This window comes from Dama dama, chromosome 21 (assembly GCF_033118175.1).
Source record: "Dama dama isolate Ldn47 chromosome 21, ASM3311817v1, whole genome shotgun sequence".
Lineage (NCBI taxonomy): Eukaryota > Metazoa > Chordata > Mammalia > Artiodactyla > Cervidae > Dama > Dama dama.
In genome coordinates, this window is record NC_083701.1 from 43,959,595 (window position 1) to 43,984,320 (window position 24,726).

Sequence of the window (24,726 nt, forward strand, 5' to 3'; positions counted from 1 at the left end):
CACTGACTCTTAAACATACTTCTCATCTACAAATGCTAAACTAAAACTTACTTGACCTTCCGTTCTCTTAGTTAGCTCCTCCAGTCCCTGAATCTTGGATTTTATCCCTTTTGTTTGGTACACTGAGCAAGGATTTCCTGACAAATCTGTCTCACTCAAGGATAGATTAGTCATGGTTTGGTTGCTTTTGCTTCTTAAATCTTCAGCTCCAAAAGGTGATCTTTCTGAACAGTTGAGGGCATGAGAGTTTAGGTAGGGCAGGTTTCTCAGGCTTTACAAGCTCAGATTAATTATTTTAACTATACATTTATTTATCTTATTATTACATAGAAAGACTCTCAAAGAAACTCTAATCTTGATTTCTGGGAGAGGCATTCTGGCATCATGGTTAGAGAACTTGTGTTACTTGGAGTCACAGAGACCTTGCTGTGAACTTTGTCCATGGTATTGATGAGCTTAGGAACTTCAGGCAAAAAAATTAACCCCCCTATGTTGTAGTTTATACTTTTGTTAGTACTTCACAGAAGAGAAAGAAGATGAGGTTTGCACAAAAAAGTGGTAAACACAATGTCTGGCCTTAATATCTACTCAAAAAACAGTCTGCTATTAATATTATTATTTTCCATCTCAAATTATCAACTGAATTACTCAAATGGAACTTCATTTTTATAAATGTGTTTACCAGATAGAAAATGCTCAGCATTGTTAATTCCACTGTTTAATAAAACCCAAATATCCTTCCTTTCTGTAGTCAGTGGTTTTCTGATTTCTATTCTAGTAATATTTTGGCCAAATCTGAATCAAAGAATAAAATTTTTAAAAAACAATGAAAATACTTTAAACATTTTTAATATTTATTTTTTGGCTGTGCCAGATTTTAGTTGAAGCACATGGCATCTTCAACCTTCGTTGCAGTAGTTGCAGCGTTGGGCATGTGGAATCTATTAATAGTTCCCTGACTGGGGATTGAACTCCCTGCATTGGGACCAGGGAGCCTTAGCCACTGAACCATCAGGGAAGTCAAAAACTTTCCTTAGGAAATACTTAGGAAATACAGGCCAGGTCATGTCTTTCTAGAAATACCTCCATGTATCCTGAATAATGATCATTGACTTGAACTGTGTTGGTGCAGTCCACACCAAGGCTGCAGCCCAGAAGGCTGTGTCCCTAGGAGTGATGGGAAGGAGGACACAGGGTCCACCAGTTCTCCTGCAACCACGACTGCTGTCCTCATCCTTGCTGCTCCTGCCACCCTGATTGTTAATATTCTTTCCTCCTGAGCTAGTAGGAAATGGCAATCTACTCCAGTACTCTTGCCTGGAAGATTCCACGGACAGAGGAGCCTGGCAGGCTATAGTCTATGGGATCGCAAGAGTCAGACTAGTCAGACTAGACCACCACCACCAGACTGGGGAAATGGATCAAAATTCAAAATTCGAAGTACAGTTTCTACTGAACATGTATCTCATTTGCACCAGTGCAAAGGTGAAAAATCATGCTTGGAACTGTCATATGTTGGGTCTTGTCTGTATTTATAGATTCCTTGAGGTTAGCGTGCTGATGTGGTACTTTCCGACAGATCCCGTCTCTTCCAAGTCAATCCAGGACAGTGAACACAACTTAGCTCTCCTTCCATCACCAGTTCTCACACGGCACCTGGTACGTGTTGAATGTACAGTGAATCCTGAATTACAGCATCACTTTAGAGCAGTGGTAGTCTTGATGGATTTGGTTTTAGTTGGATTACCAATTTTAAATGGATACCTGAGGGATACTCCACATCCATCAGTGAGAGTGGGTGACCTTTGATTTTAACGATTTTCAATCAGGTGAAGGGGTGAGAAGAAGGTAAACTGTTCACTCCCCCTCTTGGAAACCTTTTGCTTGCTGCAGTTGTATTTGTAACTGTATGTTTTGGAATACTCTAAAGTCTCTAGACTTGATCAGATTGTTGACAAAATCATATTAACATCAATATTCAAATGCCCAGGAGTCATGGGGGTGTCCTGTGTTCTGCTGGAACCTGATACTTATCCTTTTACCACAAGGCTTCCTGCACCTGACTCCTACTGCCCACAAGACTACCCCCTACCAATGCAGACAAGAAGGCCTCATACCAAAGACAGAAGCACTGTTAGGGAAGGTCCCACAGCCACTGACCCCTGTGGTGTCAGAGCGGTGCTGGGTTCATGTCCAAGGGAGGAGAAGGGTCTTTCCTGTCTCGATGCAGCAAGCTATATTCCCTTTGTTATGACTGTGGGGTAAATAATTAGGAAACATGGATTCCAGTTTCCAATTCTTCCTGAAACTATCAGGGTGATATTGACATGTACAGTTTGCCAGTCTGGATCTGTTTGCTGGTCTGATCTACAAGATAAAGTGATGAGTCCACATTTGATACAAATAAAACAGAATATATTTTCCTTTGTGTTGGTTTTCAGTGATAACTTAGAGGATCAGTTATTGCTCTCCTTCCAAACCTATTTATTTCCCTCTCACATACAGCTGAGATATAACCTGTGAGTTATTCTCTGTCCCGATTAGTTTATTTAAAATTTGTATTATTTTCCCAATAGCGTGCAGTTCATGTTCATGTTGAAATTAAAAGATGGACACAATATGCCCACAAGAGAAAAGTTAACATGAATCCGTCTCCCCGAATATATTATAGCAACTCCGACTTAAACAGGATGTATCATTCCAGTTTCTTATAGCAGCCAATGCCAAAGTACTCTATCAGTTTAGTTCAGTCACTCAGGCATGTCCGACTCTTTCTGACTCCATGGACTGCAGCACACCAGACTTCCTTGTCCATCACTAACTCCCAGAGCTTACTCAAACTCATGTCCATCAAGTCAGTGATGCCATCCAACCATCTCATCCTCTATCATCCCCTTCTCCTCCTGCCTTCAATCTTTCCCAGCATCAGGGTCTTTTCCAAGGAGTCAGTTCTCCAAATCAGGTTGCCAAAGTATTGGAGTTTCAGCATCAGTCCTTCCAATGAATATTCAGGACTGATTTCCTTTAGGATGGACTGATTTGATTTTCTTGCAGTCCAAGGGATTCTTGAGAGTCTTTTCCAACACCACAGTTCAAAAGCATCAATTCTTTGGTGCTCAGCTTTCTTTAAACAAAACCTTTTTTTTTTTTTTTCTTTCAAACAAAACCTTGTGCTCACCAGGGTCCAGGAGAAAGGAGCAGTGACCCAACAAGAGACTGACCCAGACTTGCCTGTGAGTATCCAAGAGTCCCCACCGGAGATGTGGGTTGGCGGTGGCTTGCTGCAAGGTTGGGGGCACTGAATGCAGCAGTGTGTGCATGGGACCTGTCGAAGGAGGTCACCATTATCTTCATTACCTCCACCATAGTTTGGTCTCAGGTCTAACAACAGGGAGGGAACACAGCCCTGCCCATTGACAGAAAATTGGATTAAAGATTTCCTGAGCATGGCTCAGCCCAACAGAACAAGACCCAGTTTCCCTCACAGTCAGTCTCTCCCATCAGGAAGCTTCCATAAGCCTCTAATCCTTATCCATCAGAAAGCAGGACAGAATGAAAACCACAATTACAGAAAACTAATTAAACTGATCATATGGACCACAGCCCTGTCTAACTCAATGAAACAACAAGCCATGCGGTGTAGGGACACCCAAGACAGATGGGTCATGACAAAACGTGGTCCACTGGAGAAGGGAATGGCAAACCACTTGAGTATTCTTGCTTTAAGAACCCCATGAACAGTATGAAAAGTACTCTATGGTACAGGCATATTCAACATGGCATCCAAAGCTGTTGGTATTTTTGCAAAGGTTATCTCATATTAGCTGTCATAATATGTTTATTTAAACAGCCTTGGTAGTTTGGGTCACAGTTTGAGAGTGTCTAAAAGTTTGAGACTGGGCTTGTTTGTACTCTCTCATATATTCGTGTGCAGGTAACATTGTTCACCACACTTTCCTTGAAGGCAAACAAAGGACAAGATATTTCAGTACTGCTGGTGAAACTGACATTTAGAAAAAGGCAAACTAATTGCTATGCACACATACATTCTTTAAAAATCTGAAAAAGAAATCTATAGACAACTATAAATCAAAACTATTTACTGAGTGATTTTGCCATGTATACATATATAAGATTTGGCACTAGTAAAACAGAATATTTCACTTGTGATAAAGTAATATTCTACTTAAAATAAGAGTATATATATACATACATATATAAATAACATTATATATGATATATATGACACAATGTATAAATATATGTGTATATACATATACAGGTATATATACAGGAAAAGATTATTTATATGAACTTGAAATCTTTATTAAAACATTTTTAAATGCCTACATTGAAGCATTTTTATAGATACTCTATATTTTTCAAATAATAATATACATCAATACAGTATTTCATGATTTTCAGAGCACTGATATACACATGATGATATTTAATTCTACCCAAAAAATTTTTTTCTACATTTTGAAGGCAAGAAAACTTAATCTTGGAGAAGATGAATGACTTTTCCAAAGTCACATAAGAACTAAACACAGAGGTGGAAATCCATGTCTTCAGATTCTGAATCTAATATTTTTTCTAATGAACTATAAAACCTACTTGTTTAGTGATTGAGGTCTTTATAGAAAGCAATAAAATTAATTAGCCTTTGTCTTCCACTTCCTACTTTATAAGGGAATGTACTCCATTGTTGAGAAAAATATCCTTACATTAAGACATGAGGATAGATTTTTTTAATATTTCCTTAGAAAGAACTATTTTATACTGTGTCCAGAACTACCATTGGATTCATTTTAGTGGAGGTAGGGTTTGAGAAGAAGAGAATCATGGACATGTTCCCTCTATTCTGTACAAATGAGAAAGATGATGGGGGAAGTCATCCTGAGAGGAGCAGGATAGACTAAAAAAATATAGACGTTGGAATTAAGCCAACCTGGATTTTAACCCCAGCACCACCAAATTTTCACAGCCAAATATCCTCAGGTAAGTCAGTGTCTGATTCTCAATTTCCCCACCTGTTAAATGGATTAAATAATCTTATTTCACAGGAGTATTGTGAAGATTGGTTAAATAATACATGAAAACATGGGGACATAGTAGCTATTAAATGTTAGTTTATACTTGTGTCAATTGATCTAGACATCAAACAGACAGCACTTAAGCTTTGCCTCTCTAGTTTAAATTTCCTTTCATGCTTTCGCTTGGTGTTGATCTGGAAAACTCTGAGAAATTCACCCTGGTGTGAAGCAAAGGATCAGCAACAACTCAATCCCTGCTGAAATCTTTCTTGCACAAATATGTGCTTGTTTTGGCTTCCACACCAATCCAAAAATTAGGCAAGACAATTTTAAAAATTCTCTCTAGGTTTTTAGTTTCTCAATCCTTGCACATTTTCTAATCTTTATGATCATATATTTATCTGCCAATATCCCCCACTCCCATTCTTATAAAGCAAGAGGAAAAAGAAAAATTACATTCATTCCTATTGTTTTAGAACAAGCGGAGTGATTTTATATACAGTTATTGCGTGCATGCTCAATCGCTTCAGTCATGTCCAAATTTTTGAGACCCTATGGACTGTAGTCCATCAGGCTCCTCTGTCCTTGGGATTCTCCAGGCCAGAATACTGGAGTGGGTTCCCATGCCCTAGTCCAGAGAAATCTTCTCGACCCAGGGGTCGAACTTGCATACCCTGCATCTCTTGCATTGCAGGTGGATTCTTTACCCACTGAGCCACCTGGGAAGCCCATATATAGGTGTTAGAAAAAATGAGAAACAGCTCACTCACCACCACCATTTTCTCATCCACCAACTTCCTCCTTATGGTGATCTCTTTGCCATCCCAGTCCTGAACCTGAATCAAGGAGTCATCATCTAAGATTACCGTACTCTGAAAAACAGACAAGGCCAAATTCAGCTCAGACTGTGACATATGAATTCTAAAATTTTATCAGGAGACAAATTCTTTTCAGCTGTTGTGATATTCTCAGGTAGTTTTAGAATGGTGTTTACAATTCCATTTATTTTGAGACTTCATCAACAGTAAATTTTTTGGCTGATTCTTCTGGGGGAAAAGATTTTAAAAGAGTAAAACTAAATATTACCTTGAGGAGTAGGTAAAGTTTTTACAAAATATATTTTATTGTACAGGCCAAGTATTATCTTTTTTGTGTAAAGAATCACAAGTGAGTTTCAACTTTAAAAACATATGTGAAGCTAATTCAAACTCCCAATGTGAGATCCATTTCCTCTTCTTACTTCAACAATATAAAAATAATTATAGTGTTGTGGGAATATAAAATGGTGTGGCATGTATTACAGTGAAAAATGATGGGATTTGGAGAGCTTCTGGTTGATGAACATATTATTTTTTAATAAGTGTATTTATTTACTTATTTACTTTTGGCTGTGTTGGGTCTTCACTGCTTTGTTCGGGCTTTTCTCTAGTTGCAACAAGCAGGGGTTACTCTCTAGTTGCGATGTGAGGGCTTCTCACTGTGGTGGCTTCTCTTGATGTGGAACACAAGCTCTAGAGTGGGTGGGCTCAGGAGTTGTGGTTGCCGGGCTCTAGAGCACAGGTGCAACAATTGTGGCTTAGTTGCGCTTCAGCATGTGGGATCTTCCTGGAACAGGGATTGAACTCGTGTTTCCTGCAATGGCAGGTGGATTCTTTACCACTGATCCACTGATCCACCAGGGAAGCCCTGATGAACATATTAATGTGCTGGGAAGGTTGTGTACCTGGAGGAGTATGGAAACTTCAAGCCATTTCCCACACACCTTGTCTTATGCATTTCTTCCCTTTGGTTGTTCCTGAGTTGTATGCTTTATAATAAAATGGTAACAGAGAGTCAAATAGTCAAATAAATAATAAATAGAAATGATAATAATCGTTAACAACAAGAGTAGTGAGCACTTTTGTAGCACTATTTATTGTGTCTGAGGCACTCTTCAAGAGTATTAACATCTTAATTCATGTAATTCTCACAACAGCCTTACGACGTAAGTGCTATAATTATCGGGCTTCCCCAGTGGCTCAGGGATAAAGAATCCACCTGCTAATGCAGGAGGCACAGCAGGTGCGGGTTCTATTCCTGAGTTGGGAAGATCCCCTAAAGAAGGAAATGACAACCCACTCCAGTATTCTTGCCGAGCTAATCCCATGGACAGAGAAACCTGGAGGGCTATAGTCCTTTAGGTCACAGAGAGTTGGGCATGACTGAGTACACATACTCTATAATTATCCCCTTTTGCAAATGAAATGACTGAGTCAGCATGAGTCTGTGACTTGCTCATAGTCACATGGTTGATTGATTCATTGGTGGCCGAGGTGGGATTTACACCCACACAATCCTGAGCCAGAGTTTGCAGCCTGCTCCTCAAAGTTTAGAGATAATTCTGTTTAAACTCTATTGCAGTTAAATTCAGTTGCTCAGTTGTGTCCAACTCTTTGCGATCCCATGGGCGACTTGTAGCATGCCAGCCTTCCCTGTCCATCACCAACTCCCAGAGCTTGCTCAAACTCATGTCCATTGAGTCAGTGATGCCATCCAACCATCTCATCCTCTGTTGTCCCCTTCTTCTCCTGCGTTTGGTCTTTCCCAGCATCAGGGTCTTTTCCAATGAGTCAGTTCTTCACATCAGGTAGCAAAGTATTGGTGCTTCGGCTTCAGTATCAGTCCTTCCAGTGAACATTCAGGACTGATTTCCTTTAGTATTGACTGATTTGATGTCCTTGCTGTCTAAGACACTCTCAAGAGTCTTCTCCAAATCCACAGTTCAAAAGCATCCATTCTTCAACACCCAGCTTTCTTTACGGTCCTACTATCACAGCCATACATGGCTACTGGAAAAGCTTACATCTCAGAGTTTATGCATCCATTGAGCTGGGTTTTTCTACCAATATTATTTACAGTCTGTCCTGTGATAGAGATAATGATAGTTACCAAATTTCCTTTCTGCACTTCTATACTTTCCAGTCTTTTTGTTCTAGTAGTTTCTTTCTTTCTTTTTTTTTTTTTTAGTATAGACATCTTTATTAAACATTTTTGGTCAAAATTCTTCCATTTGATATTATACAGGAATGTGAAGTCTCATATTATTTAACAGCAATCTGATAATGTGATATTCAGTTCCTTTTATTAGGACTTCACTCTCTATATTGTTTAACAATCTTCTATTGAGTGCTTACATTCAAATGATAAATATTTATTGAGCAAATATTAATATTATGTGACATCACTAGGTTCTGTGAAACAGAACAGACAAGACATCCTTTCTTGGAAGAGCTTACATCCTAGTGTGGGGGAACAGACAATAAACATAAAATATAAATAAATTGTGTAATATAGGTAAATTGTATATTCAAGTTGGAGCCCATTAGTGAAAGCGTGTGTCAATTCCAGGTGTAGACAATAAAACACCCAGTGTCTCTTTCCCTATTTTGTTGACTGAGATCACAAACTTCAGACAGTTCAGCTACAGATTAGTTGAATCTCCTTTAGCCTGGTCCCTGGAGAAATTAAGAGGGGCAGATACTCTATGCCTCCATCTCCAGCCTCCTCCTCCCCAAAGAAACTTCTCCAACTCCACCACAACACTGAATATGTACTATGAGTTAGAACTCCAATTGTGTAAGCACTGAGAGATTGTGGATAATTTGTTTCTGTGATATAACTTCACCTATATCTGCTAATGGGCTTCCCATGTGGCACAGTGGTAAAGAATCTGCCTGCCAATGCAAAAGACACAAGAGACTTGAATTTGATGGATTTGATCAATGGGTCAGGAAGATCCCCTGAAGAAGGAAATGGCAACCCAATCCAGTATTCTTGCCTAGAGAATCCCATGAACAGAGGAGCCTGTTGGGCTACAGTCCACAGAGTTGCATAGAGTCAGACATGACTGAGCATGCACACACATACACACACATGCATGCCAACTAATACAAGTTTTTTATTCATTGTAAATCCATGTATGGAAAACTGCTACAAAATGGGAAGGCAGACCTTTTGTTTCTGAGGTCTAAAAATGATTCTGAAAGTGTTTTCTGTTCAATATTTGCATAAGAATTGTTAAAAACACCATTTTCAGTTCTGGTCCACAGCCTCTGACGATGGAACCTGGAAGTAGGCATTTTTTTACCAACAAGCCATGAGATTTGTATGTATATTAAAATTTGAGTTCCTGAGACCAAGGTTTAAGCCAAAAGTTTATCTAACACGCTTTAGATATGTTCACCATAATTGCTTACTTACCTGGGAAGATTTCAAAATTAACATTCATAATTAAATTTATCTGAAAGGGTGTTGAAGGCCTCTCCTTGGTTTTATGGCCACCTGGTGTGGTTTCCTCAAATTCTTCTCCCAGTTTAAAGGAGATTTCATTATTTTTAAAGATGCTTTTGGTTTTTATAGTGATCAGATCTTCCTGTGTCATGATGGTCACAGTGGGCTTTGCCAGACAGCCAAGTTTCCTGCTGGCTCTTCCTATTCCTGGAAACCAGATAAAAGGACACAGTGATTAAATCTGTTGTTGTCTCCAAAGACTTTCGTTAGCTGTATATGCTAATTAGGAGGTTTTAGAGTTAAACAGATTTGACTCTGCTTGAATTCAGACTTCTAATCTAGTAGCACCACCATTATATGTTAAAATAGGGTATTTTTTACAGAAAAGACAATCTGTCTCCAGTTTTGATCTAAGAGCTGTCATGTTTTCTCATCCAGTTAATCCTATTGTTTCATGGACCCTTTTGAAAATTTGCTGAAAGATATGAACCATCTCCTTATTTTAAAAATGCACCCATTTACATTGAGACAAAACCCTTTGGCATGAATTCTTCCATATCTTTATTCTCTTACATCCTTTTATGTTCACATGTATAGGGTTTGTTTTTATCTACTATGTATTTTTACTGTTGTGAGATATATATAACATAAAATTTATCATTTTAACCATTTAAAATGGCAGTACATTTAAGTGCGATTTAAGTGCAATTGTCAGTAAGTACATAAACAATGTTATGCAACCATCACTACTATATATAGAATTTTTAAAAATACAAATGTTTTGTTGTAACAATTGTTATTCAACTTGATTTTCCCCTATATCTGTATGTTTTGGAGAGTTTCCATGTCAGTACATATCAGCATAAATTTTTGTCATAGCCACATAATATTTCATAGTATGTACATTCTGATATTTAGTTATTTATGCCCTATTGATGGCCATTTTTCTGCTTCCATTTTTTGTTATTACAAATAATGCTGTTGTGAACATGACTGCATACACAATTTTGTTCAGTACATGTCAGAGTGTATTCTATAAAAACAGTATTACATATACTTCAATACGTTGTTGGGCTTCTCTGGTGGCTCAGATGGTAAAGTGTCTGCCCGCAATGTGGGAGACCCAGGTTCCATCCCTGGCTTGGGAAGATCCCCTGGAGAAGGAAATGGCAACCCACTCCAGTACTCTTGTCTGGAAAATTCCATGAACAGAGGAACCTTGTAGGCTACAGTCCATGGGGTTGCAGAGTGAGACACGACTGAGAGACTTCACTTCAATACGTAAGTTAAATTTCTAAGAGGAGGCACACTGGGGAAACACTGTAACATGTCCATGTTCATGGAATTCATACTGTGAAACATGATGACAAAATGTGATAGGTTAGAAAATGGTCCGAAGAGACACTCACATCCCAGACCCTGGAACCTATGAATGTTGCTTTATACACAGAAGGGGACTCTGCAGTTATGCCTAATTTAAAGATCTTGAAATAGGGAGAGTATCCTGGATTGTCCAGGTGGACCCCAAATGTAGTCACAAATGTCCACATGAAATGTCCAAGAAATTTTCCTTATAAGAAGAGGAAGAGGAACAAGGGACACATACAGACTAAAAGTGAAGGGCTGGAAAAAAAATATTTCACGCAAACAGAGACCAAAAGAAAGCAGGAGTCGCAATGCTCATATCAGAGAAAATAGACTTTAAAATAAAGGCTGTGAAAAGAGACAAAGAAGGACACTACATAATGATCAAAGGATCAATCCAAGAAGAAGATATAACAATTATAAATATATATGCAGCCAACATAGGAGCACCGCAATGTGTAAGGCAAAAGCTGAGTATGAAAGAGGAAATTAATAGTAACACAACAATAGTGGGAGACTTTAATACCCCACTCACAACTATGGATAGATCAACTAAACAGAAAATTAACAAGGAAACACAAACTTTAAATGACACAATGGACCAGCTAGACCTAATTGATATCTATAGGACATTTCACCCCAAAACAATCAATTTCACCTTTTTCTCAAGTGCACATGGAACCTTCTCCAGAATAGATCACATCCTGGGCCATAAATCTAGCCTTGGTAAATTCAAAAAAATTGAAATCATTCCAGTCATCTTTTCTGACCACAGTGCAGTAAGATGAGATCTCAATTACAGGAAAAAAATTATTAAAAATTCAAACATATGGAGGCTAAATAACATGCTTTTGAATAACCAACAAATCATAGAAGAAATCAAAAAAGAAATCAAAATATGCATAGAAATGAATGAAAATGAAAACACAACAACCCAAAACCTATGGGACACTGTAAAAGCAGTGCTAAGGGGAAAGTTCATAGCATTACAGTCTTACCTCAAGAAACAAGAAAAAAGTCAAATAAATGACTTAACTTTACATCTAAAGCAACTAGAGAAGGAAGAAATGAAGAACCCCAGGGTTAGTAGAAGGAAAGAAATCTTAAAAATTAGGGCAGAAATAAATGCAAAAGAAACTAAAGAGACCATAGCAAAAATCAACAAAGCTAAAAGCTGGTTTTTTGAAAAAATAAAGAAGATTGACAAACCGTTAGCAAGACTCATTAAGAAACAAAGGGAAAAGAACCAAATTAACAAAATTAGAAATGAAAATGGAGAGATCACAACAGACAACACTGAAATACAAAGGATCATAAGAGACTACTACCAGCAGCTCTATGCCAATAAAATGGACAACTTGGAAGAAATGGACAAATTCTTAGAAAAGTATAACTTTCCAAAGCTGAACCAGAAAGAAATAGAAGATCTTAACAGACCCATCACAAGCAAGGAAATCGAAACTGTAATCAGAAATCTTCCAGGAAACAAAAGCCCAGGACCAGATGGCTTCACAGCTGAATTCTACCAAAAGTTTAAAGAAGAGCTAACACCTATCTTACTCAAACTCTTCCAGAAAATTGCAGAAGAAGGTAAACTTCCAAACTCATTCTATGAGGCCACCATCATCCTAATTCCAAAACCAGACAAAGATGCCACAAAAAAAGAAAACTACAGGCCAATATCACTGATGAACATAGATGCAAAAATCCTTAACAAAATTCTAGCAAACAGAATCCAACAACATATTAAAAAAATCATACATCATGACCAAGTGGGCTTTATCCCAAGAATGCAAGGATTCTTTAATATCAGCTAATCAATCTAATACACCACATTAACAAATTGAAAGATAAAAACCATATGATTATCTCAATAGATTCAGAAAAAGCCTTTGACAAAATTCAACACTCATTTATGATTAAAACTCTCCAGAAAGCAGGAATAGAAGGAATATATCTCAACATAACAAAACCTATATATGACAAACCCACAGCAAGCATTACCCTCAATGGTGAAAAATTGAAAGCATTTCCCCTAAAATCAGGAACAAGAGAAGGGTGCCCACTCTCACCACTATTATTCAACATAGTTTTGGAAGTTTTGGCCACAGCAATCAGAGCAGAAAAAGAAGTAAAAGGAATCCAGCTAGGAAAAGAAGAAGTGAAACTCTCACTGTTTGCAGATGACATGATCCTCTACATAGAAAACCCTAAAGACTCTACCAGAAAGTTACTAGAGCTAATCAACGAATGTAGTAAAGTTGCAGGATATAAAATTAATACACAGAAACCCCTTGCATTCCTATACAGCAACAATGAGAAAACAGAAAGAGAAATTAAGGAAACAATACCATTCACCATTGCAACAAAAAGAATAAAATACTTAGGAGTACATCTACCTAAAGAAACAAAAGACCTATACATAGAAAACTATAAAACACTGATGAAAGAAATCAAAGAGGACACAAACAGATGGAGAAATATACCGTGTTCATGGATTGGAAGAATCAATATTGTCAAAATGTCTATACTACCCAAAGCAATCTATAGATTCAATGCAATCCCTATCAAGCTACCAATAGTATTTTTCACAGAACTAGAACAAATAATTTCACAATTTGTATGGAAACACAAAAAACCTCGAATAGCCAAAGTAATCTTGAGAAGGAAGAATGGAACTGGAGGAATCAACCTGCCTGACTTCAGACTCTACTACAAAGCCACAGTCATCAAGACAGTGTGGTAGTGGCACAAAGACAGAAATATAGATCAATGGAACAGAATAGAAAGCCCAGAGATAAATCCACGAACCTATGGACACCTTATCTTTGACAAAGGAGGCAAGGATATACAATGGAAAAAAGACAACCTCTTTAACAAGTGGTGCTGGGAAAACTGGTCAACCACTTGTAAAAGAATGAAACTAGAACACTTTCTAACACCATACACAAAAATAAACTCAAAATGGATTAAAGATCCACATGTAAGACCAGAAACTATAAAACTCCTAGAGGAGAACATAGGCAAAACACTCTCTGACATAAATCACAGCAGGATCCTCTATGACCCACCTCCCAAACATGTATATTATCTAGGGTGAAACAGATCACTAGCCCAGGTTAGATGCATGAGACAAGTGCTTGGGCCTGGTGCACTGGGAAGACCCAGAGGGATTGGGTAGAGAGGGAGGTCGGAGAGGGGATCGGGGTGGGGAATATATGTAAATTCATGGCTGATTCATGTCAATGTATGGCAAAAACCACCACAATATAAAAAAAAAAAAAAAAAGAGGAAAAGGGATGTTAGACTCCAGGAGAAAATGTGACTCTAAGAGCAAAGAGTGACGTGCCATGGCCACATACTAAGGAATGCCAGCAGTCATCAGAAGTTGGAACACAAGATTGATCCTCAAAAAGCATAGAGCAAATGTTTGCAAAATGATCATTTTTCAAAATAATAATGAACGGACTTGTGGACACAGGTGGGGAAGGAGAGGGTGGGGCAAACTGAGAGAGCAACATTGATGTATATACAATCTTTGTCGTATCTGACTCTTTGTGACTTGATGGACTGTAGCCCGCTAGGCTCCTGTGTCCATGGGATTTTCCAGGCAAAAATGGAGTGGGTTGGCATGCCCTTCTCCAGGGAATCTTTCTGACCCAAGGGTTGAACATGTCTCTTGCATCTCCTGCATTGGCACTCAGGTTCTTTACCACTAGCACCACCTGGGAAGCCCAATATATACACTGCTGCTGCTGCTGCTAAGTCGCTTTAGTCGTGTCCGACTCTGTGCGACCCCATAGATGGCAGCCCACCAGGCTCCCCCGTCCCTGGGATTCTCCAGGCAAGAACACTGGAGTGGGTTGCCATTTCCTTCTCCAATGCATGAAAGTGAAAAGCAAAAGTGAAGTCCCTCAGTCGTGTCCGACTCTTAGCGACCCCATGGACTGCAGCCTACCAGGCTCCTCTGTCCATGGGATTTTCCAGGCTAGAGTACTGGAGTGGGTTGCCATTGTCTTCTCCGAATATACACTACCATGTGTAAAATAGATAGCTAGTATAGCATAGGAAGCATACTATAGCATATAAAATAGATAGCCTATATAGCAAAGAAAGTTAACCTCAGTGCTCTGCAATGACCTAGAGGGGTGGGTTAGGGGAGGTGGGAGGGAGGCTCAAGAGGAGGGGATATAAGTGTACATATAGCTGATTCACATTGTTGTACCACAGAAACGAACACAAAGTTTATACTCCAATTAAAAATTATACTCCTATTTTATATTGAAGTATATATATACCAATTAAAAATTAATGTTTTAAATGTGATTTTTTTGTTTTAAATCATTTATTGAAATCATTTACTATTTAGTATATGGCACACATGTATTTATCTATGCAAATCCATGGTAAATTATGTGAGAGCAGGGATTATGTCAGTTTCAATTAGTTTTGCACAGAACTGTATCTAGGTGCTAAATCAATATTTATTGTTTCTATGTGAAAAACTGAAGGAAGAGGTTCACACAGAGCAAGTTCTGTGCTGTCAAAGCTCCCACTTTTACTGGCTGTGATATGCAGGTAAATATGGCTCACCCAGTTCCTTCATATATTCTTCAAAATTTTCACAAGAAATGGATTTCCATGTTCCCTGGAACAGTTCAACCATTCTGCCTAAGTTGACTTTAAAGAAAGATTGCATCATATAAATAAGTATGTTCCCTGAAATATGTTGGAACCTGTTCTCAATACAATTCTGGTTGATAGTGCAGAAGAGTCAGAAAAAAAAAAATAAAGTACTCTAATCTTTGTCATTGTCCCATCAAACCACCCAAAGCAGGAAATTCAAGATGAAAATAGAACATGGTACAGATTTTAGCAGGACTAGATATAATTTTTCTATCTCTAAGGTCTATCTTTAAGGTCAAAACTAATGTTACAAATTCTGTTTCCTTCCGTAAGAGCCACTACACACAGCAATGAGTGAGCCAAGTGCAGACTGAGGCAGCTGTGTCTTATGTCATAGGATGCCTAAACTTCAGGTCTTTCTCTCTCTTTCTCTGGTCGAGGATGATCTAGAAAAAAAACCAATGTCTTAACTGTTTAGAGAGCTTGTAACATTTTCATTTTTGATCTGTTCAGTTTAGTTCAATTCAGTTGCTCAGTCATGTCTGACTCTTTGCGACCCATGGACTGCAGCATGCCAGGCCTCCCTGTCCATCACCAACTCCCAGAGTTTACCCAAACTCGTGTCCATTGAGTCGGTGATGCCATCCAACCATCTCATCCTCTATTGTCCCCTTCTCCTCCTGCCTTCAATCTTTCCCAGCATCAGGGTCTTTTCAAATGAATCAACTCTTTGCATCAGGTGGCCCAAGTATTGGAGTTTCACCCTCAATATTAGTCCTTCCAATGAACACTCAGGACTGATCTCCTTTACGATGGACTGGTTGGATCTCCTTATAGCCCAAGGGACTCTCGAGAGTCTTCTCCAACACCATAGTTCAAAAGCATCAGTTCTTCAGTGCTCAGCTTTCTTTATAGTCCAACTCTCACATCCATACATGACCACTGGAGAAACCATAACCTTGACTCGACAGACCTTTGTTGGCAAAGTAATGTCTTTGCTTTTTAACATGCTGTCTAGGTTGGTCACAACTTTCCTTCCAAGGAGTAAGTGTCTTTTAATTTCGTGGCTGCAATCACCATCTGCAGTGATTTTGCAGCCCCCCAAAATAAAGTCAGCCACTGTTTCCACAGTTTCCCCATCTATTGACACTTTGAACTAAAACCCAGAGAGACTCCATAGATGGCATCTGAACCAAAAAGTTAAGTTTAGTCAGGGCTAGAACAATCATTTTAAGTCATGTACATATTGAGCAAGAGAATGGAGCAGAAAGAAAAGGAAGGAAATACAGCAACTATGATGAAGTCTTTCCAAGGAATATTCCAGTTGATATAGGGTTGACTGGTTTGATTTTGTTTCTATGCAAGGGACTCCAAAGAGTGTTCTCCAGCCCTACAATTTGAAAGCATCAGTTCTTCAACATTCAGTCTTCTTTACAATTCAACTCTCACATCCATGACTACTAGAATAACCATAGCTTTGGCTACATGGATCTTTGTCAACAAAGTAATGCCTCTGCTTTTTAATACACTATCTAGGTTTCTCATAGCTTTTCATCCAAGGAGCAAGCATCTTTTAATTTCACAGCTGCAGTCACTGTCTTACCACCCTGAGTGTAATTAAACCACTGCTCATTCAAGCTGCATCTGCACACTGAGCTGACCTCTTCGTAACTTATGTCCAGGCTTCTTCTACTCCTTCAGCTGATCGCAGGAGACCCACCCACAGTCCTAGGAATAATCTGAGGGGGTGGGTGCTGATATTCAAGCACTGGGGACATGGTCTGGGCTACCTACTCACAGCTACCTCACGTCTCCTGGTCTTACCCAGCCTTGATCCCAGATGCACAACTTTGATTTTACTTGGGACTGCTGCTGGGCCTGCCTGAGTTTATGACTCTGTGGATCTGACAGAATCCAGCTCATAATGGACAGTTCCAGACACATGGTTACTTAGTATCCTCTAATCAAGAATTCCGTCTATACTCAGTTCCTGTAACACAGCAAGAATTTGCAAAAAGCATATAAGTTCCCATTGCAGATGGTGTGGCCTTGTTCCCTAGTGTCAGAGGTCTGTGTTGCTTAGCTCCCACCCTGCTTTACCTACGTGTTACGCTGGGTCTTTTCCCAACACTAACAGCTCCAACAGCATAGGGTTTGCCAGATCATCTGACCCAAGTAACAGAGTTGCTTGTATTGCAGCCCTGACTTCCTGCTTCAGGCCCCACTCAGAGCAGAGAGATTCACTTGTCACCCAGTATCTGGGCTGGAACACGTTTCTGGATGTGGAGTCTGTTTCCTTCTTTCAGGTAGAAAGGTAAGATGCAGCAGTTTGTCTTAGAGATGTCTTCACCTTCCCTTGACCCACCTGGATCACTAAACACTTTATAGCCCTAGAAGTTCCCTAGTTGTCACCCACTGTAACACTCATGCTTTGCCATGCCTGTGTCTTACCAGTGCCTCCAGCATGCGCGCCACTCCTTGCTCACCCTCCTGATCAATGCGATGTTGTGTAGGATGTCCAGACAACCCAGATCTTACCTGAATATATATTACAACAGAGAACAGAAGGTAATGAAGCCTCAAACAGATCTGTACATGTATATAGTCATCCATATCATGTAAATGCAAGCAGTTTCTGATCTTTCCAGATTGGGAGAGAAGAAAGCGCCAAATCATGTGCGTACTGTGTACCTGAGGCCGTGTTCATCTGCTCTTGCAAAACTAACACACAGCACAGCAGTCACAGTTGGGGCTGTTATTTGAGCGTGCTGTGGCCTACAGTCATTCTCTGATTCATTTGGTTTCTGCAGGGACCAGACTGGTGAACTAAATGGAGCTATGATATGAACCTCTGTCTCCTGCATTCCTAATATTGGTTAGAGTAGCATTAATTTCTACCATTCCTCTTTATCACCACTTTCAAATGCAGTATTGTTAGATTTATCATCTTCGCCAGGATTGACCAGGGGTCGGGATAGAGAGGAGAATGGAGTGTAGAAGTACAGTTTCAAAAGATTCCGTATTGCCTTCTCACTACAATAGCTCATTTGGTTGGAATGGGAAGAATTCAAGATGGAGGCTACTCCAAAGGCCACCTATATCAGTCCCAATTAAATAGTCAAGGACAGGGGAGGTAATCACTGGTTGGATCCACAGACTTACTGGATACATTGAGAGCCAGAATGTTGATTATTACCTGGCTCTGGTACACCTCCTCTCTAACATGCTGCTTTGGAACTCTGTGAATCAATGTTAATTCAGATCCACTATCCTTAAAATATTTGGATATCCCTCTTTTCCCAGAATGTATTTTCTCAGCGGAATAACAGTGTATCTTTTTTGAGGAAAATGGGGGAAGTAAACACACGATATTTTCCCCATGGCATTTTAAGATTCTTCCTCCTGTGGACTTGGTAACCTCTTTAGCCACTGTTTTCTGGGTTTGAAAACTGCCTTAAGTTTGAGATCCGGGCAAAGGATCATGAATTTCTATTGGCATCATAACCCTCAGTCTGCTGCTCATCCATTCTTGTCTTTTGGTTGTATTGATTAAGCAGTATCCCCATTAGTTATTCATCTATTTTGCCTCTCGGGGTGCCATGTTCTATTAAGTATCTCCACAATTCCCTCCAGGTCAAGCCCTCTTAGCTACAACCCCGTGACTTCTGGCAGTAAGAGCTGCCACCCAGTCCCCGTTGCTTTCCATTTCCCTATTGCTATTAATGAGCAAACTGACTGATTGATGTGAAATTAATATGGATACACATATAACTATAAAAGGAGAAGGCAATGGCAGCCCACTCCAGTATTCTTGCCTGGAAAATCCCATGGGTGGAAGAGCCTGGTAGGCTGCAGTCCATGGGGTCGCTAAGAGTTGGACAAGACTGAGCGACTTCACTTTCGCTTTTCACTTTCATGCATTGGAGAAGGAAATGGCAACCCACTCCAGTGTTCTTGCCTGGAGAATCCCAGGGACGGGGGAGCCTGGTGGGCTGCCATCTATGGGGTCGCACAGAGTCGGACACGACTAAAGCGACTTAGCAGCAGCAATCAACAGCATAGCTATAAATATCTTTTTCTCGTTTTATAGAAACGTATAATAACTATATTGGTCCATACCAGAAGTACAGATCTTTTCATTTTCTTGCAGGGAAGGAGAGATGAGAGCCCCACAATATAAGAGTTGCCAGTGTTTTGGCATATTGAGTTATTTCAGCTAAGCAATTTGAAGTGCATTGGAGCTGGACAAGGCATTGTGCATACTCTGCAGAGACTGGCATGCTAGGAAAACTCAGGCTTCACTCATTTGCTGTTCATTCAATAAATCTTTGTTGCTCTTGTTTCTTTTATTTAGTCACTAAGTCATGTCTGACTCTGCAACCTGATGGACTGCAGCACGCCAGGCTCCTCTGTCCTTCACCATCTCCCAGAGTTTGCTCAAATTTATGTCCATTGAGTTGGTGATTCTATCGAATCATCTTATCCTCTGTCATCCCCTTCTCCTTTTGCCTTCAATCTTTCCCAGCATCAGGGTTTTTTTTTTTCCAATGAGGCACCTCAGTGGCCAAAGTATTGGAGCTTTTCAGCATCAGTCCTTGCAATGAATATTACAGGGTTGATTTCCTTTGGGATCAACTAGTTTGATTTCCTTGCTGTCCAAAGGACTCTCAAAATAAACTTTTGAGTCCCTGTTAAATGAAAGACTGCAGTGCTGGGCATGGGGTGTATAAGGGTGAATGAAAGAGATGTGCAAAATGTTTCCAACATTATGAAAGAGAATCTGAAATGATGTTAAATTCCTGAATGTTTCCATGTAGAAATCTATATGTACAATATAAGCATGGAGAAACAATCCTTTTTTAGAGCAGGGATTGGCAAGCTATGATCTATGTCCTAAATCCAGCCACCACCTATAGGTAAAGATTTATTAGAACACAGCCACACTTATTATCTGTGGCTGCTTTTGGGCTACAGTAGAAGAATGGGGTAGTTGGGACAGACACCACAGGCTTGTAAAGCCTCCAATATTTACTGTCTGGCCCTTTACAGAAAATTGCTTGCCAATCCCCATTTTAGAGTCTTGTGTGTCTCTATGTGTTAGTTGCTCAGTTGTGTCTAGCTCATTGCAACGCCATGGACAGTAGCCCATCAGGCTCCTTTGTCCATGAAATTCTAGAATACTAGAGAGGGAATTTCCTCTTCTAGGGGATCTTCGCCACCCAGGGATCCTCCCGCATTGTAGGCATATTCTTTACCATCTGAGTCACCAGGGAAGCCCTTAGAATCTTAGATTTGACTTAAATTAATATTTAAAACTCAAGATCATAACAATTACTGTGTTTGTAGGCTTTCTTTGGGCTTCCCTTGTGGTTCAGCTGGTAAAGAATCTGACTGCAGTGCGGGAGACCTGGGGTTGATCCCTGGGTTGGGAAGATCCCATGGAGAAGGAAACAGCTACCCACTCCAGTATTCTGGCCTGAAGAATTCAGACTATAGAATCCATGGGGTCACAAAGAGTCAGACACGACAGAGATTTTCACTTTTTAGAATCAAACCTCATATGCATCAGAGATGCTCAGAGGATTCAAACAAAACTTTGTGCACACCAGAACCAAGAGACCCAACAGAGACCAAGCCAGAACTGTGTTTGAGTGTCTCCTATGGAGGTACTGATCTGCAGTGGCCTGCAACTGGGACAGAAGCTCTGGGTGCAGGAGACCTGGTCACACAACCTGTGGCATAAGACATCTTGGAGGAGGTCACCTTTAACCCCACCATAGAGCCACCGAGCAGACGACCTACAAACTGCAGAACAATTATACCAAAGAAATTCCCTCACTGTTAAGAAAGTTCTAGGACCCACAACAGATTTCCCAACTTGGGGATCTGGCAAAGGGACTGAGAAGCCCCAGAGAATTTGACTTCAGAGGCCAGTGGGATTTGATTACAGAACTTACACAGGACTGGGGAAACAGACTATTGGAGGGCACAAACAAAACCTGTGTGCACCAGGACCCAGGAGAAAGGAGCAGTGACCCCACAAGGGACTGATCCAGACTTGCCTGTGAGTGGCTAGGAATCTTCGTTGCAGGCATGGGTCAGCGGTGGCCTGAGGCAGGGTCAGGACACTGAGTGCAGAAGCGCCTGCACCAGGCCTTTTGAAGGAGGTGCATTATTTTCATTACCTCCACCATAGTCGGGGCTTCCCTGATAGCTCAGTTGGTAGAGAATCTACCCGCAATACAGGAGACCCCAGTTTGATTCCTGGGTCAGGAAGACCCACTGGAAAAGGGATAGGCTACCCACTCCAGTATTCTTGGGCTTCCCTGGTGGCTCAACTGGTAAAGAATTTGCCTGCAATGGGAAGACCTGGGTTTGACCCCTGGGTTGGGAAGATCTCCTGGAGGAGGAAATGGCAACCCACTCCAGTATTCTTGCCTAGAGAATCCCAAGGACAGAGGAGCCTAAAAGGCTACTGTCCACGGGGTCACAAAAGTATTGGATATGACTGCAAGACTGAGCATGTGTGTAATTTTGAAATAGAATAAAAGGCTAAATAAAAGTAGTCAATAAAGGTATAATTATATAATAAAATTATATAAATTATTTTTTTTAAGTTCAAGTAAGAAAAACATTTTTCTTATTTCTCTAGTTTTTTATCCTCTTCCCTCTCCTGCCAGTTTTTTTTTTTAATATTCAGAATCATAAGACTTCTTTTGGGGAACACTGAAGGATGTAAGATTTGAACAATAAATCTAAACCTTAAACTAAGGATTTCGAGATGAGATCATCCTGGATTTGGGGGGTACCTTAAATCAATGATAGATGTCTTCATAATGGAAAGAGAGAGGGATTTGAGATGCAGAGACAGAGGAAAAGGTCATGTTGTCTAGAATGATTTAGGCAATAAAATAAGTTACTTGATCTTAGAAAACAGAAATATGTTGTCTCTATTCTTTGTCGGAATTTTAGCAGATTGCTAACTTTGGGTTGTGTGCTGTCCACTTCTGAGCGATTAAGTGAGTTGGACAAATCAAAACACAGGAGAGTCTTCCTGTGGGGATGAATAGACGGGTCAGAGCCAGGCAGGCAGAAGGCCTATGATTCAGATCCTGCTGGGTTCCCAGGCTTTCCTGCCCTTCTTTTCCCACAGTCAGAGCTGTTTGAACCCCACCTGCTGCCTTAGCATTGCCCCAAGGCCACAGTTCCATGTTCACCCGTAAAGCAGCCTGCACCCCAGCGGTTCTCAAGCTTCAGTTTCATTTGTAAAAATGCCAACTCATGTGTGTTGCCCTAGATTTTCTCAATCCAAATTACCAGGGCCAGACCTGGCAGTATGAATTTAGAATTCCTCCAGGTGATTCTACGCCAGTGTATGATTCAATGATGATGGACAAACAAGCTAGACCAGTGGTTCTGTAAGTGTGGTCCCTGAATCAGCATCATCACCATCCCCCAGGAACTAGTTAGAAATGCAAATTCCTGGGCCCCACCTCAGCCTTGCTGAATCAGAAATGGGAAGGGGGCCCAGTTATCTGTGGTTTAACAAGCCTTTCAGGTGATTCCTATGAGAGCTCAAATTGGAGAACCACTGCCCATACTTAGACTCACTTCCAAAGAACAGAGGATAAGGGGAAAATAGTAATTCCAAAAACCTAGTGAGCATCACTTTAATCAGGTGACCAGGTTTAACACCCTTTGTGTTAAATCTTGCTGATGTCATGTGCCTCCTGATATGATGTCTTTCACCCTCATGGTCTTCTTCTTACAGAATCATAATCCAAATCTAATTGTTGGGAAACATCAGACACGTGAAGAAAAACTGAAGAAAATTCTACAAAATACTCTTCAAGACTATCAAGGTCTTGAATAGCAAGGAAAAACTGAGAAACTGTCACAGACTGGAGAAAATTTTAGGAGACATGACAGTTGAATACAGTGTAGGATCCTGAATTGCATCCTGGAACAGGAAAGGACAATAGTGGGAAAAGTGGAGAAAAATGTGAATAAGGTCTAAAGTTTAGTTACTAGTATTGCACCAGCATTCATTTCTTAGTTTTGACAAATGTATCCCATGAAGTAAGATATGGACATTGAGGAAATGGGATGAAAAGTATATGGGAATGCTCTGCATGTTTTGGAACTTCTCTGTAAATCTAAAAGTATGCCAAAAAATATTTTTAAAAGTCAACAAAAACAAAAAAATAAGGGAAAAAAGTGTGGTCCACAGATCAGCAGCATCTACACCACTGAAAGCTTGCTAGTACTGAAGATGATCAGAACCCATTCCAGACTGGCTGAATCAGAGTCCGCATTTTTTCAGGAGATCCTCAGGTCAATCATTGAATGTACAGTAAAAGTTGAAAAACCCTGCTCTTTACCACAAACCTGGGATTTAGCATCAGCTCAACCTTGTCTGGTCTTGAAACACATACTAGTTTCTATTTTGAGCCACTGCCTCTTTATTTTTTTATTTATTTTTTTTTATTAGTTGGAGGCTAATTACTTCACAACATTGCAGTGGGTTTTGTCATACATTGATATGAATCAGCCATAGATTTACACGTATTCCCCATCCGGATCCCCCCTCCCACCTCCCTCTCCACCCGATTCCTCTGGGTCTTCCCAGTGCACCAGGACGGAGCACTTGTCTCATGCATCCCACCTGGGCTGGTGATCTGTTTCACCATAGATAGTATACATGCTGTTCTTTTGAAATATCCCACCCTCACATTCTCCCACAGAGTTCAAAAGTCTGTTTTGTATTTCTGTGTCTCTTTTTCTGTTTTGCATATAGGGTTATCGTTACCATCTTTCTAAATTCCATATATATGTGTTAGTATGCTGTAATGTTCTTTATCTTTCTGGCTTACTTCACTCTGTATAAGGGGCTCCAGTTTCATCCATCTCATTAGGACTGGTTCAAATGAATTCTTTTTAATGGCTGAGTAATATTCCATGGTGTATATGTACCACAGCTTCCTTATCCATTCATCTGCTGATGGGCATCTAGGTTGCTTCCATGTCCTGGCTATTATAAACAGTGCTGCGATGAACATTGGGGTGCACGTGTCTCTTTCAGATCTGGTTTCCTCAGTGTGCATGCCCAGAAGTGGGATTGCTGGGTCATATGGCAGTTCTATTTCCAGTTTTTTAAAGAAATCTCCACACTGTTTTCCATAGTGGCTATACTAGTTTGCATTCCCACCAACAGTGTAAGAGGGTTCCCTTTTCTCCACACTCTCTCCACATTTATTGCTTGTAGACTTTTGGATAGCAGCCATCCTGACTGCCACTGCCTCTTTATTAAAACCCAAACTCTGTTTTCAACCTGATTGAGATCAATAAACTCTGTGTCACTCCTTGGGGCTCAGTCCTTGTATGTTATGACACTCCCCAAAGGCTCAGACTCTATCCTTTATTTATGAGA

The 24,726-nt window shown here is 40.1% G+C and overlaps 1 protein-coding gene across 1 annotated transcript; it reads right to left on the bottom strand.

Annotated features, from left to right (window-relative positions):
• Positions 1–3,882: 3,882 nt before the first annotated feature.
• Positions 3,883–15,336, bottom strand: FABP12 (fatty acid binding protein 12). The gene is made up of 4 exons (XM_061122757.1): positions 15,264–15,336; positions 9,335–9,512; positions 5,807–5,906; positions 3,883–3,957 (listed from the first exon to the last, which is right to left on the bottom strand). The coding sequence occupies exons 1-4, from the start codon at positions 15,334–15,336 to the stop codon at positions 3,883–3,885; spliced, it is 426 nt and encodes a 141-aa protein (XP_060978740.1).
• Between the last annotated feature and the right edge of the window lie 9,390 nt (positions 15,337–24,726).